The sequence below is a fragment of the Saimiri boliviensis genome, chromosome 19 (assembly GCF_048565385.1).
Source record: "Saimiri boliviensis isolate mSaiBol1 chromosome 19, mSaiBol1.pri, whole genome shotgun sequence".
Classification (NCBI taxonomy): Eukaryota; Metazoa; Chordata; class Mammalia; order Primates; family Cebidae; genus Saimiri; species Saimiri boliviensis.
Window position 1 is genome coordinate 33598394 of NC_133467.1, and position 18635 is coordinate 33617028.

Consider the following 18635-nt stretch of genomic DNA (forward strand, 5'->3'; position numbering starts at 1 on the left):
TTCAAGCAATTCTCCTGCCTCAGCCTCCCTAGTAGCTAGGATTACAGGTACCTGTGACCATGCCCAGCTAATTTTGTATTTTTAGTAGAGATGGGGCTTTCTCCATGTTGGTCGGGTTGGTCTTGAACTCCAGACCTCAGGTGATCTGCCCGCCTCAGCCTCCCAAAGTGCTGGGATTACAGTCATGAGCCACCTCTTCTGGCTGGGATGAATGGTCTTAAGGGAAGGGGTGTGATGGTTCTTTCAGTGCAGCCAAGACAGCCCTGGCTCAGGTTTCCCAGCCTCCTCACCACCAAAAGGACTTTCCATTCCTTCCAGCTCATGACTCCAACCAAATCCGCTGCATTTGTAATCACAGCAGAGTGTTTTTCTCTTTTTGTTGCCCAAAGACATTTGAACCTAAACAGGTCACTTAGTGGTCATGGCACAGCTAGCCCAGATGACCCCATTGGCCTCCATTCCCATAGACCCCATCACTCACTGAGGAGCAGGCTGATGAATACCAGGAGCCCGTGGGTCCAGCAGAACGACCGGTTCTTGGAGCACGATCTCATGGCAGGCTGCCTGGGGCCTGTTCAGCTGCAGAGGAAACCACAGAGGGGGAAGAGGTAAGAAAAGAGAACAAGCTTGAGCAAGTAGCCCTTCACACTCTTTTTCACTTCAGGGGCAGGGTCAGCAAGTTACTACCGGGGAGACAGGCCACCATTCTAGAGAAAGCCATTCAGCTCTTTTATCCCCTCCCAGCCCCTACAGTACCGTGCACACTCAATAAGTAATTGCAAAAGAAATAAAGGTACAACCTCACTCTGCGATGTTCCTAACAATGTATTAGAAAGTCCCCTCCCTGTGGGCACAGCCAGCTTGGTGTTCTCACACGCACCCTTCCCTGACACTTACCTGCTTCCCTGGGTATACAGCTCAGCCCCAGGTGTCCTTGGTCATCAGCGTCAGCCTATGGTCTGGTGCATAAATCACCCTCTTACAGCAAGTCTGGGCTACGCCCTTTCTAGTACAGTGGCTTTCTTCTGTCATTACTCAATATAATAAGTATTTAAAGCAGCCCTCTTCGTTCTTGGGCTCTTCTAAGGTTACCTACCTCTGACCTGAATTCCAGCGCACTCACAACTGTACTTTTTTTCTGTGAAAGGCTGCCAAATGCTTGTTTCTTTGGAAGGAGATGAGTGGGATATCCCCAACTCCATATTCTTGCTCTCAAATTTCATTTTAAAGAGAAATACTAAATCACACAATCAAAAAGTTCAATGAACTCCAAGTACAATTATCTGAAAAACATCCAAATGTAGGCTAATCAAAATCGGATGACCAAAGCCAGAGTCAAACAGAGAATCTTCAAAGCTTAAATAGAAAGGTGATACTGCATGTTCAAGTGATCCCCAGTGAGATCAACAGTGGATTCTATGAATGCCAGCAGGCTCTGCAATGACATGTGCAAAGTATTCAGAAAAAAAATCTTGCAACTACGAATTTGTTGCCCTGCAAAACTGTTCTTCACACATAGCAGACCTGCAGTGTTACAAATACAAAAGGAGTCATTTAGTCTGAAGCGAAAGGCACTAGAGAGTCAGCGAAATCGATATGAACAAATAAAGAGCACAAGGAAGGCTAATTAACCAGATAAATATAAGCAATAATATTAATGTTTTTATTTATTAAAATTTTTCCCCTTAGATTACCTAAAACAAGCTTACCTGACACAAAAATTGTGTTAATGATACACATGGTAAAAGATGTAATTTATATGACATTAACAGTACAAGGAGAAACACAACTGTGTAGAATCAATGTTTTGTATTAATTGAAATTAAATGGATATTAAACCAATAAGGAATGTATAAATAAAGGTATTAATTATCTTCCCCCAAAATAAATCATATTATGAAGGGGTACTAAAAACAATGGCATGATAAAAATTAGATAACTAGTTAGTAGAAAAATTTCTAAGCTGGGTACAATGGCTCACACCTGTAATTCCAGCACTTTGGGAGGCCGAGGAAGGTGGATAACCTGAGATCAGGTGTTTGAGAGCAGCCTGGCCAATAAGGCAAAATCCTGTCTCTACTAAAGATACAAAAATTAGCCAGGGATGCTGGCACACACCTGTAATCCTAGCTACTCAGGAAGCTGAGGCAGGAGAATCACTTGAACCTGGGAGGCAGACTGCAGTGAGCCGGGATTGAGCCACTGCACTCCAGCCTGGGCCACAGAGCAAGACTGTATCTCAAAAAAAAAAAAAAAAAAAAAAAAAAAAGATTAAATAAATAAATAGAAAAATTTCTAGAAAGACACAAACTATAAAAACTGACTCAAGAAGAAATAAAAAAATTTAGATAAACCTGTAACAATTAAGAGAATGAATTAGTAATCAAAACACTCCAAAGAAGTAAAAACAGAATGGCTTCTCTGTGGTACTAAACCAAATGTCTAATTAAAAACTCAGACAGATCCTTCACAAATTCTTCTAGAAAATAAAATAAAAGTTGATATTGGCAACTCATTCTATAAGGCTAAAATTACACTGACGCCAAAATCAGACAAAGATATCAAAAGTAAACTACAGGTCAATATCCCTTATGACTATACACGCAAAAATCCTCAACAAAATACTGCCAAACTACATCCACCATCACATAAAAAAATTGTACAACACAACCAAGTGGGATTTATCCCAAGAACACAGGATGGTTCAATATAGAAAAATCACTTAATATAATAAAAGGTATTAACAGATATAAAGGGGGGTTGAAATAGATAATCACTTCAGTAGAGCAAAGTAGTATTTGACAAAATCCAACACTTTTTCATGAAGAAAAACCACTGAATATGCAGGAACTGAGGAGAATTTCCTCGACTTGATAAAGGACATTTATAAAAAATAGGCAACTAACATATGTAATCGTGAATAGTAGAAAGCTTTCCCCCTAAATTTAGTAACAAGACAAGGGTGTCTGCTTGCAGCATTTGCATTTCACATTGTACTGTGGTTTCTAGCCAGAACAATTAAGTAAAAAAAAAAAAAAAAAAAAAAATTGCCCAGATTTAAAAGGAAAATTAAGACTATTTCTATTTAAAATGACATTATCTCACACACAGAAAATTCAAAGGAATTCACAAGAAACTATTAGAGCTAACAAACACGTTCAGCATGGTTGCAAAATGAAAGATCAATATGCAAAAAATACTTACAGTTTTATATGCTACCAATGAGCAATCAAAAAATAAGAAACAATTTTATTACGATAGGATTAAAAAGAAAAAGTGCTTAAGAATAAAGTAATAAGAGAAGTGCAAGACAAGTACACCAAAAAATGCAAAACATTGTTGAAATAAGTGAAAGAGGACTGAAATAAATGGAAAAATATACCATACTTAAGAATGAGAAGATTTCATATTGCTAAGATGGCAATATTTTCCAAATTATTCTACCAACTCCATGCAATTCCTACCAAAGTCTAGCTGGATTTTTTGCAGGAATTGACAAACTAGTCCTGAAATTACTATGGAAATGCCACAGGACAGCAACAAAACATAAAATAAATCTACGGGCTCACACTCCTTCCAGTACTGTCTTGTAGCAAATATTTTTCAAAATAATTATATTTTCTGGTTCCAACCCCCTCCTCTCCTCTATCTCTTTTATAAATTGAAATCTAATTCACATACCATAAAATTCATGATGATAAAGGGTACAATTCAGTCCTTTTCAGTATATTTGCAAGGTTGTGCAATCATTGCCGCTTTTTAATTTCAGAACATTTTCGTCTCCCCAAAAAGAATCCCGTACCCATTAGTGGTCACTTCCATTTTCTTCTCCTAAACCACCTGGCAACCATTAATCTGCTCTTTGTGTCTATGGATTTGCCTTTTGTAGACACTTCACAAAAACAGAATCATACAATATGTGACCTTTTGTGTCTGGCTTCTCTCACTTATCCTAATATTCTTGAGATTTATTCATGTTGTAGCATGTATCAGTATGTCATTCTTTTTGTGGCTTAATAATATTCCATTGTATAAATGTACCACAACTTGTTTGCTAAGTTTTATTTTATTTTTATTATAGAGATGAGGTCTCACTAGGTTACCCAGTCTGGTGTCAAACTCCTGGGCTCCACTGAAATTCTCACATTGGCCTTCCAAAATGATGGGATTACAGGCATGAGCCACCGCATCCAGCCAACAACTTGTTTATTAATTGATTAGTTGGTGGAATTTGTGTTGTATCTGATTTTAGGCTATTATAGATGACTCTGCTATGAACATTCATGTACACATATATTTTGCATAGATATATGTTTGATTCGTTTTCATCTCTCTTATATATACCTGGGAATAGAACTGCTGGGTCATATAGTCATCATCACTCTCTTGCATGATTGGAGTAACCTCACAGTCTTGCTTCTGATTTTAGCACCTTAAGTTTGTTCTTAAAATAGCAATCAGAGTAATTCTTTGAAATATGTAGATTATATTGTATTACTTACTCCTTAGCCCGTGGCTATAACCTCCATGTAGATTATATCCTATTACTTACTCCTTAGCCCATAGCTGTAACCTACATGACTCCTACCGCGGGTCCCTTTACCTGCAAGGCCCTGCATTATCTAACCAGATCCCCCACATTCTCCTCTGCCCTTATTCTACTCTGCTATTCTTTCAACAGACAAGGTAGGTTCCTGCCTCAAGGCCATTGCTTTTACCTGGAATTCTCTTCCTCCAGGTATCTGCTTGTCTTATTTCCTGACTTTCAGGGTTTTGCGCAAATGTTATCTTTCATAGAGTCTACCCTGACCACTCTATTTAAAACTGCAACCTCCTCCTGGTGCCCTTTCCCTCCTGCTTGATCTACGTTCATTCACAGCACTTACTATAGGAACGTAAAGCAGGGTGCATCTAGTCTGGGTTGCAGGGACATGGATGAAGCTGGAAACCATCATTCTCAGCAAACTAACACAAGAACAGAAAACCAAACACCGCATGTTCTCGCTTGTAAGTGGGAGTTGAACAATGAGAACATGTGGACATAGGGAGGGGAACATCACACACTAGGGCCTGTTAGCAGGTGGAGGGATAGGGAAGGAATAGCATTAGGAGAAATACCTAATGTAAATGATGAGTTGATGGATGCAACCAGCCACCATGGCACGTGTATACCTATGTAACAAACCTGCACATTCTGCACATGGATCCCAGACCTTAAAGTATAATCATAAACAAACAAAGGAACAACAAAAAAAAAATAGGCCAATGAGGACTGAAAGAGTAAGTACATGCTAGCACATAGATGCCTTTGGTATTCTCAGGAAACTGCAGCCGTGATGAGTCAATTAATTCATCCAAGACTCATAGCTAATTAAGAGACAGAACTGGGATACAAACTAAAACTTTGGCCCTTCACCACTACATTTTACTGGTTAGATCAATTATACTCTCTCCACATGATGGAGTACTGTTTAATCATAAGGATAAATTACATCTTTACATATGTAAATGGGAAGCTGTCTGTGAAATATTCCATACTATACATGGAACAGCATGTATAGTATTATCCAGATATTATAAATATATATTCACATCTGTTTTTGTTGGCGTAAAGGAAATCTGAACGTTGTAAAACAGTTCAAACTGGTTATCTTCTGAGATCTCTCACTTTCTCCGTATTGTTGTATTCTCTGTAACACTTAGAAAAAAAGATCATTGTTAAAACTTTTGGGCAAGGCAAATGACAGGATCAGAGCTGTGCTTCAAAAAGATTAAGTCACAGGTAAGACGACAGGAATATTATCATCTTGGAAACCACTGAAAGCATTTATTCTGGCTTTCACTTTCTATTGTGTTGAAATGACCTGTTCAAAGTCTTTACTGAAATCACCCCTAAACATCTCTGGATCTTTCTAAACAGTATCAGCCAAGTGGAAAATGTGGTTTATCTAATCCAAGTGTGAAATTTTTGTGAATTTCTCACAACCTTGGCTGTTTATCAGACCATGTGCAGAGCTCTTAAAAACAAATGCCTGGACCCTATCCCAAAAGTAGGTATCACCTGTAATTTTTTTAAATGTTAAAAGGTAATTCTGACACACGGTCAGGATTGAAAAGTAAAAACTTCAGTGTGTTGGAGTATTTGTAAAATTCAAATGGTCACCTTCATGGCAAGGAGAGGCTGTGAAGTTCGTCTTCTGAGGTGGTCCTTAGAGAGTTCTCCGTGCATAGCATAGCAAATATTGGTTGAGTGAAGGGCAGAATGAATGAGGAGAGCCCACAGGTTGGCATTTCTGTGATGTACTCACCAGGATTGAGAGTCTGAGCCTGATCCCCAAAAGCTGTATCTCCTCTATTTTCCAGAACTGACATAACTTGGGAAACAAAGTCTTGCTAACAAGTGCCATGAGACGCTAATAGAGAAAACCACATTGCTTATTTATTAATTGACAGTAAGAAGTACACTTGTCAACTGGACAGAAGGGTATTCTTTTTACCCTGACCAGTCATCTTTCCAAAGACAGGCCAGATGGGAAACTAAGGCATCCTCCAGTTACTTGCAGAGCTACAAGTCAGGGCAGGTGAGAAAGTGCAGGTGGTGTTGATTCCATCAGCTTTCTAGAGTGTGAGTTCTTCATCCCATAGGAGGATTTACCTGCCTGGAGCCTGGAATTCTCCTTCCTCTCTCTCTATCACTTATATTTCTTTATGCTCTATTTCTTACTAACACCACCCATACCCCCAAGTTGACATATTGTTTCTTTGGTCATGTTCATCTATGAGACTAAGTCTTGTCTTGGTATGTGAGCTGCAATCTCTATACCTATCCTGTGATCTAAGTAGGTGGCTTTACATTTACTTTCCAGAAACAAAAAAACACAGTCACTTCATCTCCCTCATTTTTAAGTTCTAGCTGAGGGTGTACAGGGAGAGAACATCCCTTAATACAGCGCATACTGCCAGCTGAAACACCAAACTACACTGGTAAACAGACCCAACAAGAAAAACTGGACTGGTGAATGGAATTCTGTAGCTCACAAGGTTAGAATCTTCACCTAGTTTAACATTTAGCCTTTCAGCAAGATTCTTTCATATTTAAGACAGAAAAACAAAACAAAAACTCTAAGAGAATGTAATATATAAGATCTATTAAAGTTAAGAGTCATTATGAAATAACAAATTTATGGAAAAATATACATCAGTAAAGTTAATTTACTTCAAAAAACAACACAGAAAATGTATTACATTAAAAAAAAAGCTTACATAAGTATCATTATTGGTGGACTGCATCAAACTTTTAAATAATTGCTAGTTCCTGTGCTAACAAATATGTTTCAAAGATTAGCAGAAGTTAGAAAGGTTTATTTGTGACTTGGAACACCTGACAAATCACAGAAAGATGAAATAAAGTCCTATCAAATTTTCTGGATCATTGTGCCCAGATTTACGGTCAAACATTACTCTGGATGTTTCTGGGTGGATGTCTGGGGACGAGATTATCATTTAAATCTGTGGATTTTTGAATAGAGCAGACTGTTATGTTTGGAGGCTTCATTCAGTCAACTGAAGCCTTTGATAGAACAAAAGGCTGACCATCCTTAGCAATAAAACTTATCTAGGAAATTGCCTTCAGACTTCATCTGCAACATCCTGGTTTTCTAGCAGACTGAATTTAGACTCAAACTACAAGTATTTCCTGATTCTCCAGCCTCATGGACTCTTGTAACATATTTTGAACTCACTGAGCCTCCACAATCACATGAGCCAATATGTAAAATGTGTGTGTGTGTGTGTGTGTGTGTGTGTGTGTGTGTGTGTACTATTGGTTTTGTTTCTCTAGAGAACCAGTCAAATACAACGATTTCTTAAAATCTAAGACTGTGTCGTTGGAAGGAAATTCACCAGGAGTCCTGCGCTCTCCTATACTTCTAGCACCCTACCAGTGTCAGGGCCTATACACGCTTCACCAGTGACAGAAACCTCACTGTGTCCCAAAGCTTCTAACCTTTTTCAGGGATGACCTGAGCTATGGAAAACTCTTTTAATATAACGAGTCAAGACCTGCCCCACTCTATCTTCTTCCTCTAATACTAGTTTCCATCTGGAGGTCAGTTCTTATGAATATGACTCCTCGTTCACTCAGTGATTCTTTAAGTGCTGTTCAGAGAAAGCAGAGCTAAGTGCCTGGTATAGCTGTTCTTTTCTTTCCTAAAAATCCTGATTTATCTTCTTCAGCATAGTTTCCTAGAATATGCACCAACAGTGGTGTCTATGGATTTTTTCCCCTGGTATGGTCCTAGGGGTTGAGAAGGTTGACTATTTCCTGGACATGATAAGCAACAACACACTGCACCCTCGAACTCCTGGGAAAGAAGCATCCCCAGAGCTGAGCACACTCACATTTCTTGCACTTTGTAAAGACCAGCAGACTCCTTCAAGATCTAAGGTGACAGTTTTCTTATCCCTGAAGTTTCTGACCACACACAGAAGGCTGGCATTGCACTGGCTCAGGCTCAGACAAGCTCATAGCCAAGGTCCAGGGGTTGGTGCCTGATCCTGGTATTCCACCCTGTTCCAGCTTCTTCCAGAGGCCATTGCTCTCCCAGGTCACATTCAGATCCTCTGTGGTCCCTAGAGAATTGGCCTCCACTGCTATGTTGCACCAGCCAGCTGTGAGGGACAGTGACTCAGCCAGGTTCTAAGAAGGAAGGGAACATCAGATTTATTATTGCATTTGAAGAGCGTATTCTTTGTCTATGATTTCAATACTTTCAAAGCATCCTTCTAGCCAGACAGGGTATTTTGCAGCCAATGAAGCTGAGGCTTGAAAAACTAAAATAGTTTACTCCAAATCATATACTGAGAAGACCCAAGATTTAGGGAAGAAAACCTAGCTGAGCCTTTCAGCTCTCTCCCTCATCTATACACCTGCCCACACCACACAGATGAATTCATATTTGTTTTTTCTCTACGCATATCCTCAGATCCTTCACAAACCCTAAAGCACTTGGAAGGTACAATGAAGCCTCTTAGGAAATAAATTCTCTTTGCAAAATCTGCAAAGCAGTTTCTGGAAATGAGTTGTAACACTCTTAAGCTCTCATTTATACTGGTAACATAAAAAGTTAAGATTTGAAAATAAGAGGAAGAGAATTCATCTGGAGAAAGCCATGCCATGAATCCCCTCCCACCACCAGTGTCTGCCCCTCACCTCAAGCCTGGTGACAGGAGCATCAATGAGACCATTCAGAGAGTTTGGTGCATGTGCATTTGGCTCCTCAATGGGGCCACACTTTCCCCACTGGCAGTGGTGACTCTGCGGCCATAGGCTGTTTCAGCAGCATCTCCCTCTGAGTTTCTCAGGTGTGGGTCAGGCACCTGTGCAGTGCATCTCCACGCTGCATCAAAGAACCAGGGGCCAAAGAGAAAGAACAAATGTCCACCCTGAGAGTGCATTATCTGTGAGAAGGTAAGTGACAGATCCTCAGCATAGGGAAGGAGGGAGCTCCAGGAAACCTCTGAAAATGCTACATGACAGAAAGGGTAAACCTAAACATTATCAAGCCTAGCGCACCAACTACGTAGTGACCACAATAGGAGTAGTCAAGGAAAGGCTTTCCCGTTATCTCCTCCAAGAGTTGCAACCACTTCACATGAGGTCTTATTAAACATGCTGATTTTCATTGACAGTGATGCATCCCGTGTTTTATAGAGGTCCGGAGCCTTTCCTACAAATGCATGAATTCCTAAGAGCTTACATTCTCACCATCATCTCTCAGATCTCTGCTCTCTCTGGACTCTCCACCACACAGAACTCTACACTGCTTTCTTATCTGGTACATACACACACACACAAACACACACACACACGCATACACACATGCATACACACAAACATATTCTATGCTGCTTCCCATCAGATCAAGATCTGCTTTCCAATGTGTCCCCAAAACATTACTGGCACCAGGATCCTGAGTATAATAAACTCTTTTTTTTTTTTTTTTTTTTGAGACGGAGTTTCACTCTTGTTACCCAAGCTGGAGTGCAATGGTGTGATTCCAGCTCACCGCAACCTCCACATCCTGGGTTCAAGCAATTCTCCTGCCTCAGCCTCCCAAGTAGCTGGGACTACAGGTGTGCACCACCATGCCCAGCTCATTTTTTTGTATTTTTAGTAGAGATGGGGTTTCACCATGTTGACCAGGATGGTCTCGATCTCTTGATCTCATGATTCACCTGCCTCAGCCTCCCAAAGTGCTGGGATTATATGCATGAGCCACTCCACCTGGACAATGTATAATAAACTCTTACAAAAGGCTTGGCAGTTGGTGTGTGTGTTTGTTTATTTATTTATTTATTTATTTATTTATTTATTTATGTCTTGGGACAGGATAAATGAACATGGAGACCATTGAGACTTTTTCAATGTTTCTGTCATTTTGTCAGTATGGAAGGTCTACCGGCTGACTGCCCAGTGTCACTGGCCTCCAGTCACATGGCTTATTCTCTCTCCACGTTCCTCCCAAAACCTCTTACTTACATAATTTTCCTAATCAGTTCCCAAACAAGAACTGCCTCCTGGACTGGACAAGAAGAAGGAATGGCATAAAGGCAGAAAGGGATTCAGAGGGAATTTGAATTTGAGAGAACTCTGACTTGCATGGCCAAAGGTAGAAATAGGCACTGCACTGACCACAGTGATGTGGGTTCTTAAGATGACTCCTTCAGTTACCTCTAAGACAGCTGAAGGAACAAAGATGCTTAAGCATGAAGAAGGAGCCCATATGACACCTCCTCCATGAAGCCTTTCCTTATTCCACCAGTGAGAAGTAGCCTCTCCCTCCTTTGAACTGCTTTGCATCATTTATTCTATGTATAGCTTTTGTAAGATTCAACCTTGTGATGAGAATGCTCCAACTGACTCTTTCCTGACCAATGTGAACGTGATTCTCCATGGTATAGATCACATCTGACTCCCGGACATGTCCCAGGGCCTTGCTCCCAGTAGAGTCTTGGTTGAGTGCATTAATTATTAAGAAGAACCTATTTGACAGGGTGCTGCCCTTGAAGCCATGGCATAAGCTATTCTCTGTCCCCAGTAAGGATAAGGCATTATTCAATTTAAATTAAGCAGGAAGGAGGCAGGTCAGGTACAAAAAAGAACTTCGTGACTCAGTAAGTGGATTACTTTAACAGGCAGTGGTAAACCAAGCAAACCTCACACCTTTGAATGGAGAGAGGAGGTACCCTCTGTGGTGCCTTCCCCTGGTCCAGCACTGATCTGACAGATGAACAGAATGAGGATGGAGACATCACCAAGCTCCCTGGGGCTGACCAGAGGCTTAGGGTAATGGCCGTGGAGCAGGTCAGAGCTGAGACGAGGCCCTGATGCAGTTCGTGGTCACAACCCTGCAGCAGGAGCAAGGGAGGGAGCCTGGATGGTACCCTGGGGCAGGGATTGTTTAGGACCCTACTCCCAAGAAAGAGAAACCATGGATCCAACATGTCCCTTCTTTTTTTTTTTTTTTTTGAGATCGAGCCTTACTCTGTTGTCCAGGCTAGAGTCCAGTGGTGCAATTTGGGCTCACTGCAACCTCTGCCTCTCGGGTTCAAGTCGTTCTCCTGACCCCAAGTAGCTGGGATTACAGGTGCCTTCAAGTGATTCTTCTGCCTCAGTCTCTTGAGTAGCTGAGATTACGGGCACCTGCCACCACACCCGGCTAATTTTTGGTATTTTGAGTAGAGACAGGTTTCACGATGCTGGCAGGCTGGTCCCAAACTCCTGACCTCGTGATCCAACTGCCTCAGCCTCCCAAAGTGCTGGGATTACAGGGGTGAGCCACAGAGCCCTGCCAGAGCCAGCACTTTCTATGTTCCAGACACGGCACTAGGTACTTGGGATCTTAGCACGTTTCACCAGTGCAGCAACACAGTGAGGGAAGTCTTGCCGGATGCATTTTGTAGAAGTGTAAACTGGGGCTTAAATTGGAAATTTGAACACAGGTCTACCTCAATTTTATTACACCAGTTACCTTCCTAAAATCAGTGGGATACAAGTGGTGGATTCCATTTCAATTGGAAAGTTTTGTGGTTCTCTCATTTGTTCTCAATGAACAAGCATTCCTGTTTACTGTTTCCATTGCCCTGGAACTGGAGCTCTGCTGCAGTGAAGGATTCTGAATCCCAGGTTCATCTGAAGGGAATCCAAGGAGGTTCTGTCTTGTTTCATGTGATCGAAAAGCCAGGCGTAGCTCCAGGATCCGAGCCGGAGGTCTTGTGTGGCGTTGGACCTGAGTCAGACTACAGAGTCATGCTGCAAGTCCCCAGGGGGACCAACTGTCCAACGTGGTTCAGCCTTCAGGATAATTTCAGGCAGAGGGTCCATGTGCCCAGCATGTCATCCATGAGGACTGAGAACCTGACCACTGAAGACAGTGGGCAGTACCAGGTTCAAGTCAACTTACCTGAGAGAGAGCACTTACCCATGCTTCCCACCTCATCTGCGGAAAGTGGCAGCCCACACTACTGTCAATTTCACAAACCTCTCACCCTGCCCTCCCCAGGCCAGACACAGGCTGCGTGCACCTCAGCTGGCTTCTACGACTGCTGCTGCCTCTTCCTTAGCTTCCTCATCGCACCAGGATGCGCTCAGCTCAACACAGATGTCTCTCTCTCTGTCTCTCTCTCTCTCTCTCTCTCTTTCTCTCTCTTTCTTTCTCTCTTCTTTCTCTCTTTCTTTCTCTCTCTCTCTCCTCTCTCTCCTTTCTCTCTTCTTTCTCTCTCTCTTTCTTTCTCTCTCTCTCTCTTCTCTCTCTCCTTTCTCTCTCTTTCTTTCCTCTTTCTCTCTGTCCTTTCTTTCTTTCCTCTTTCTTTCTTCATTCTTCCTTGTTCTTCTTCTTTCTCTGTTCTGGAAAATTTTACCTGGCAAGAAACCCAAGTGGGGGGATCGGAGGAACACACTTTATTACGCCGACAGGCCCAGGAGGGCTCACACCCAAAATTCTGGACCCCGGATAAGAAAAGTACACAGTTTTTATAGGTGAAGGGGAAGGGGAAGTAACTCAGGACTTTAGACAACGCAGCAGGTTTTAGACAACGAGGCAGTTTCTCTTAAGGTTTTCCAGTTAGTAAGCAATAAGTCGAGGCACAGAAGCAGAAAGAGGCAGTTACTAACAAAAATAGGGACAGTTTCAAAAATAGGGACGGTTGCTGACAACGTGCTGACAGAATCCTGGGCGAAATTTCCACTTCGTCTTACTCCCCATCTCACATTTTGGCTTGCTGCAACATCCTGTTTTTCTATTTTTCCTGACAGAAGCTGAACATTTCTGTTCTTCCTTCCATTTCTTCTGTGTCAAATCCTAGTCTCCCCAAGGCACATGTCTGACTCAAGCCTACTAGGGAAAGACCGTGGATTTTCAATAAATTGAGAAGAGCCAAAAAGAAAAATAGCTACCAATACTTTTTAAAATATTACTCCTCTTATGTTAAAAAAATTTACTTCCACCTTGAAAATAAATAGACTTTTACAAATTATATTAGAACTGGCTTTGGGGACATCGGCATTTATTGGTCCATTGAAGAAATAATCATAATAAACATTTTTAAATGCCCACTATAAACACTATATAAGGTATGTTATATTATTCCTAACTTTCAAAACAGAGAGGGAGAGACTCCACAATTCGAGTTAATTTTATAACTGAGGATACAGTCAACCTCAAGCAGCTTTTTTGTTAACTTTGACTTTAAAGAAGCAAAAAGGACACTGAATAGCTAACACAATCCTAAACAAAAAGAAGTAAGCTGGAGGCATCATGCTACCCTACTTCAAAATATACTACGACGTAGTATATTGGGGCTACAGTAACCAAAATAGCATGGTACTGGTACAAGAACAGGCAAATAGACCAGTGGAAGAGAATGGAGAACTCAGAAATAAGACTGCACACCTACGGCTATCTGATCTTCAACAACCCTGACAAAAACAAGCAATGGAGAAAGGACTCCATATTCAGTAAATGGTGCTGGGAAAACAGGCTAGCTCAAATGCAGAATATCAAAACAGGACCCCCTCCTTTTACCATATACAAAAATTAATTCAAGATCGATCAAAGACTTAAATGTAAAACCCAAAACTACAAAAACCCTAGAAGACAACCTAAACAATACCATCCAGGACATAGGCACGGACAAAGATTTTATGACAAAGACACCAAAAGCAATTGAAACAAAACAAAAATTGACAAATGGGATCTAATTATACTAAAGAGCTTCTGCACAGCAAAAGAAACTACTAACGGAATAAACAGACAACCTACAGAATGGGAGAAAAATTTTGCAAACGATGCACCTGACAAAGGTCTAATATCCAGCATCTATAAGGAACTTAAGCAAATTTACAAAGAAAGAAAGAAACAACCCTATTGAAAAGTGGGCAAAGAATGTGGGCATCATCCCATCTCAGGGACGTTTAACATGGGCCTCTAAGGCAGACATCCGGTTCCCTGGCCCACCAGAACTTCAAATTCTGTTCACCTCTTTAGCACAGAGTTCCCTCTTGTTTCTGTTATTAGAGCAGGCGTCCCCAAACTTTTTACACAGGGGGCCAGTTCACTGTCCCTCAGACCGTTGGAGAGCCGCCACATACTGTGCTCCTCTCACTGACCACCAATGAAAGATGTGCCCCTTCCTGAAGTGCGGCGGGGGGCTGGAAATTATGGAGAAGGGCTAGAAGGCAGAAATCAGGACTTTTAAGAAAGAAACAGAATCGGTATGTCAGGATTAATGTTTATTCCTGCTCTACTCTGAATCCCTCTTAAAGTACCTTTGAGTGGACATAAAATCCTGTTTGTAATGAGTGACCTCAAAAGGGAAGCCAGTATCAGCAGAGGAAGGCAGAGGGCTGAGCACTTTACTCATGACATTAGAGGACAGCTCTCTATAGTCAAGAGTCCTATAAACATGAAATGGAAGCTTTGTTACACAGAGACAGCCACTTGGTGGAGGTGTAGTAAGTGCAGGAGTTGGCAGGACTGCAGTGTGAATTCACTTCTGACACACATTCTTAGAGTCTAGGACACTCTTTGGCAAAATCACATAGGCTTATTCTCAGCCCCAAACTGTATCAGGTGGAGCAGAGTGCCTGGCACTGAGCCAGCCCCCTGCAGGGAGTGTGGCAGTGCCAGGACCCAGTCATTCAGCAGCCTCTCTCTCTGCTCCTTGTCTGACCTAACAGGGACTGGAACTCTGCTCTTATTCCCATTACTGTGGATGATGCAGGCAGAAGGCCTTCTGCTCCTTGGGATCCTGGGGAATCTGGGAGTTGAGCTCATCTGGAAAAATTTTCCAGCAGTGTTGGTATGCACTTAGGGTGGCTGGCAACATATTAGGGAAATATTAGGGAAAGTTAGAAGATTATAGTCTTAAACCATTTGGAAAGCCAAAAGGTTTTAATGGAATGGGCTGAAGGCAGCCAGTTCATTACGTTAGAACTTTAAGTCATAGGGTAAAAGATGGGGACAATAGAAGCTTCCCCAGTTAAGTCTGTTTACCTGCCATCCCTTTGTCTCTACTCTGTTTATTCATGTAAACTTTGGTCTGGACTGTCCTCTCAGGGGAAGGTCAAAGGGGAATTACCCATTAATGGTGTTTACTCTGGGCCCCCCCCCGCCCCCAATCAAGATCTTTTATCATTCATAAAACCATTCTTTAACCATGTTAATTATCCACAAACATGTTGACTTAAAACTTCTGTTAATAAATCTATACTGAATAAATGTGAGGACAGGGAGTTGTGTTAGCTGCAATCACAAAAAAAGCAGCTGACAACCATCCCTAGCCCAGTCAGATTCACTGTATTCTAGTGTGTGTGGGTGCATTTTATTCATCTGTCATTAAGTCACAGTCTGCAGGACCAACCTCCAAAGGTGGTGATCAGTGTCTCAGCTGGTGATCCTGACGTGATCAAGGTCTCAGGTGGTGACCCCAATGTGATCGAGGTCTCACAGCAGAAGAGAAGTGAGAACTGCTCACGCAGCCTTGACCATGGGATGGGACTTTATTCAACTTTTCATGCTCTGTCAAGATTCCTAAATCACAAATAGAAGTTTTCTATCTTCTGCCAAGTTTTAAAATATATTTGTTAGCACAAAAACTCTCTACTCATGAATAGTTTGAAGGAATCCACTGCAATAAGACTTGGTCCTTAAGCCCTTGAGGGAGAAAATACATCCATTTCACAGTATCTTCTGGATGTTTTTTGAGGTTTGTACACATACATAAATCAATTTTGTAATGTATGTTTTTTTCAGAAATTGTTTCATGATGATTTTTCACTTGAATAGACATTAACTATATATTACATCCCCTTAGAGATTTGTTGTTTTTGTTGTTTTGCACCCGGTTTGTATGGTATAGCCTATTGCTCCTGGGCTACCAACCTGTAGGGCACGCTACTGTACTGAATGCAATAGGCAACTGTAACACTATCGCAAACATTTGTGTATCTAAACGTGTCTACATATGGAACAGGTCCAATAAAAATACGGTATAAAAATGAAATATGGTACACCTGTGTAAAGCACTTACGATGAACGGAGCTTGCAGGACTGGAAGTTGTTCTGGGAAGTGGGCGAGTGATGAGCGCATGTGAAGTCCTACCTAGAGCATTACTGTACACTATTGTAGGCTTTATAAACATTGTATACTAAGGCTGCACTCAATTTATTTTAAAGTACTTTTCTTTCTTCAGTAATAAATTAGCATTAGCTTACTGTAAGTTTTTTATTTATAAACTTTTAATTGCTTATTCTTCTATAATAACACAGCTTAAAATGAAAAAATCATGCAGTTATATAAAACGTTTTTCTGGGCCGGGCACGGTGGCTCAAGCCTGTAATCCCAGCACTTTGGGAGGCCGAGGCGGGTGGATAACAAGGTCAAGAGATCGAGACCGACCTGATCAACATGGTGAAACCCCGTCTCTACTAAAAATACAAAAAATTGGCTGGGCATGGTGGCACGCGCCTGTAATCCCAGCTACTCAGGAGGCTGAGGCAGGAGAATTGCCTGAACCCAGGAGGCAGAGGTTGCGGTGAGCCGAGATCGTGCCATTGCACTCCAGCCTGGGTAACAAGAGCGAAACTCGGTCTCACAAAAAAAAAAAAAAAAAAAAAAAAAAAAAAAAAAAAGTTTTTCCTTCTTTATATCCTTTTCTATAAGCTATTTTCTATTTTTAACTTTTTTGTTAAAAAACTAAGATGCGAGAGAGATCCAAGATGGCTGATCACTAGCAGCTCGGGATTGTAGCTCCCACTGAAAACGCAAAGAACGAGAGGACGCCACACCTTCACATGAATTCTTGTTGCTCACGCACCAGGAGATTCCCAGCGGAGGAGCCCCACGGGTCGTCAGCCCGACTCTTGTGACCGGCGAGGCAGTTTTGCCGGCGCCTCGGAGCGTCGGTTCTTGGTGCAGAGTCAGAAAGGCACCATCAATCTTAACACCACTGATTAGGTCGGCGCAGTGGGTTGCTCAGATTTCGGCGCTGAGAATCAATAAGTTGGACGTCCACTCAGAAACCCAATTACAAAGACGGTAATTACAAAGACCACAGATGGATAAATCTACAACGAAGGGAAGAAAACAGCCAAAAAAGGCTGAGAATACCCAAGATCAGAACGCCTCTCCCTCAGCAGGGGATCCCAGTTCCTCATCAGCAACGAAACAAGGCTTGATGGAGAACGAGTGTGTTCCAATTACAGAAGCAGGCTTCAAAACGTGGATAATAAGAAACTCCTGTGAATTAAAAGAACTTATGCTAACACAATCTAAAGAAACTAAGAACTTTGAAAAAAGGATTGACGAAATGTCAACAAGAATACAAAATTTAGAGAGGAAAATAAGTGAATTGATGGAACTGAAAAACACAATACGAGAACTACGTGAAGTATGCACAAGCTTTAACAGCCGAATTGATCAAGCAGAAGAAAGGATATCAGAGGTCGAAGACCAACTCAATGAAATAAAACAAGAAGACAAGAATAGAGAAAAAAGGATAAAAAGGAATGAGCAAAGTCTCCAAGAAATATGGGACTATGTGAAAGACCTAATCTACGCTTGATAGGTGTACCTGAATGTGACGAAGAGAATGAATCCAAGCTGGAAAATATGTTTCAGGACATTATTCAGGAAAATTTTCCCAACTTAGTAAGGCAGGATAATATTCAGCTCCAGGTAATACAGAGAACACCACAAAGATATTCCTCAAGAAGAGCAACTCCAAGGCACATAATCGTCAGATTCACCAGGGTTGAAATGAAGGAGAAAATACTAAGGGCAGCCAGAGAGAAAGGTCAGGTTACCCACAAAGGGAAGCCTATCAGACTCACAGCAGATCTCTCAGCAGAAACCCTACAAGCCAGAAGAGAGTGGGGACCAATATTCAACATCCTTAAAGAAAAGAACTTTCAACCAAGAATTTTACATCCAGCCAAACTAAGCTTCATAAGTGAAGGAAAAATAAAGTTTTTTGTGAACAAGCAAGCACTCAGAGAATTCATCACCACCAGGCCTGCTTTACAAGAGCTTCTGAAAGAACCACTACACATAGAAAGGAACAAACAGTATCAGCC

The 18635-nt window shown here is 41.5% G+C and overlaps 1 protein-coding gene across 2 annotated transcripts in view; it reads right to left on the reverse strand.

Annotated features, from left to right (window-relative positions):
* LOC104652870 (SLAM family member 9-like) overlaps positions 1–18635 on the reverse strand; it is a 134866-nt gene that overhangs the window by 13111 nt on the left and 103120 nt on the right. The window contains exons 8-9 of one of the 2 annotated variants that reach the window (XM_074389745.1): positions 898–9398; positions 482–579 (exon numbers count right to left, since the gene is read on the reverse strand). In XM_074389745.1, coding sequence (XP_074245846.1) covers positions 482–554 — 73 coding nt within the window. In that variant the 5' untranslated portion in view covers positions 555–579; positions 898–9398. Of the gene's footprint in view, positions 1–481; positions 17185–18635 lie in introns of those variants that run through there. The other variant, XM_010348502.3, reaches the window with a different exon arrangement.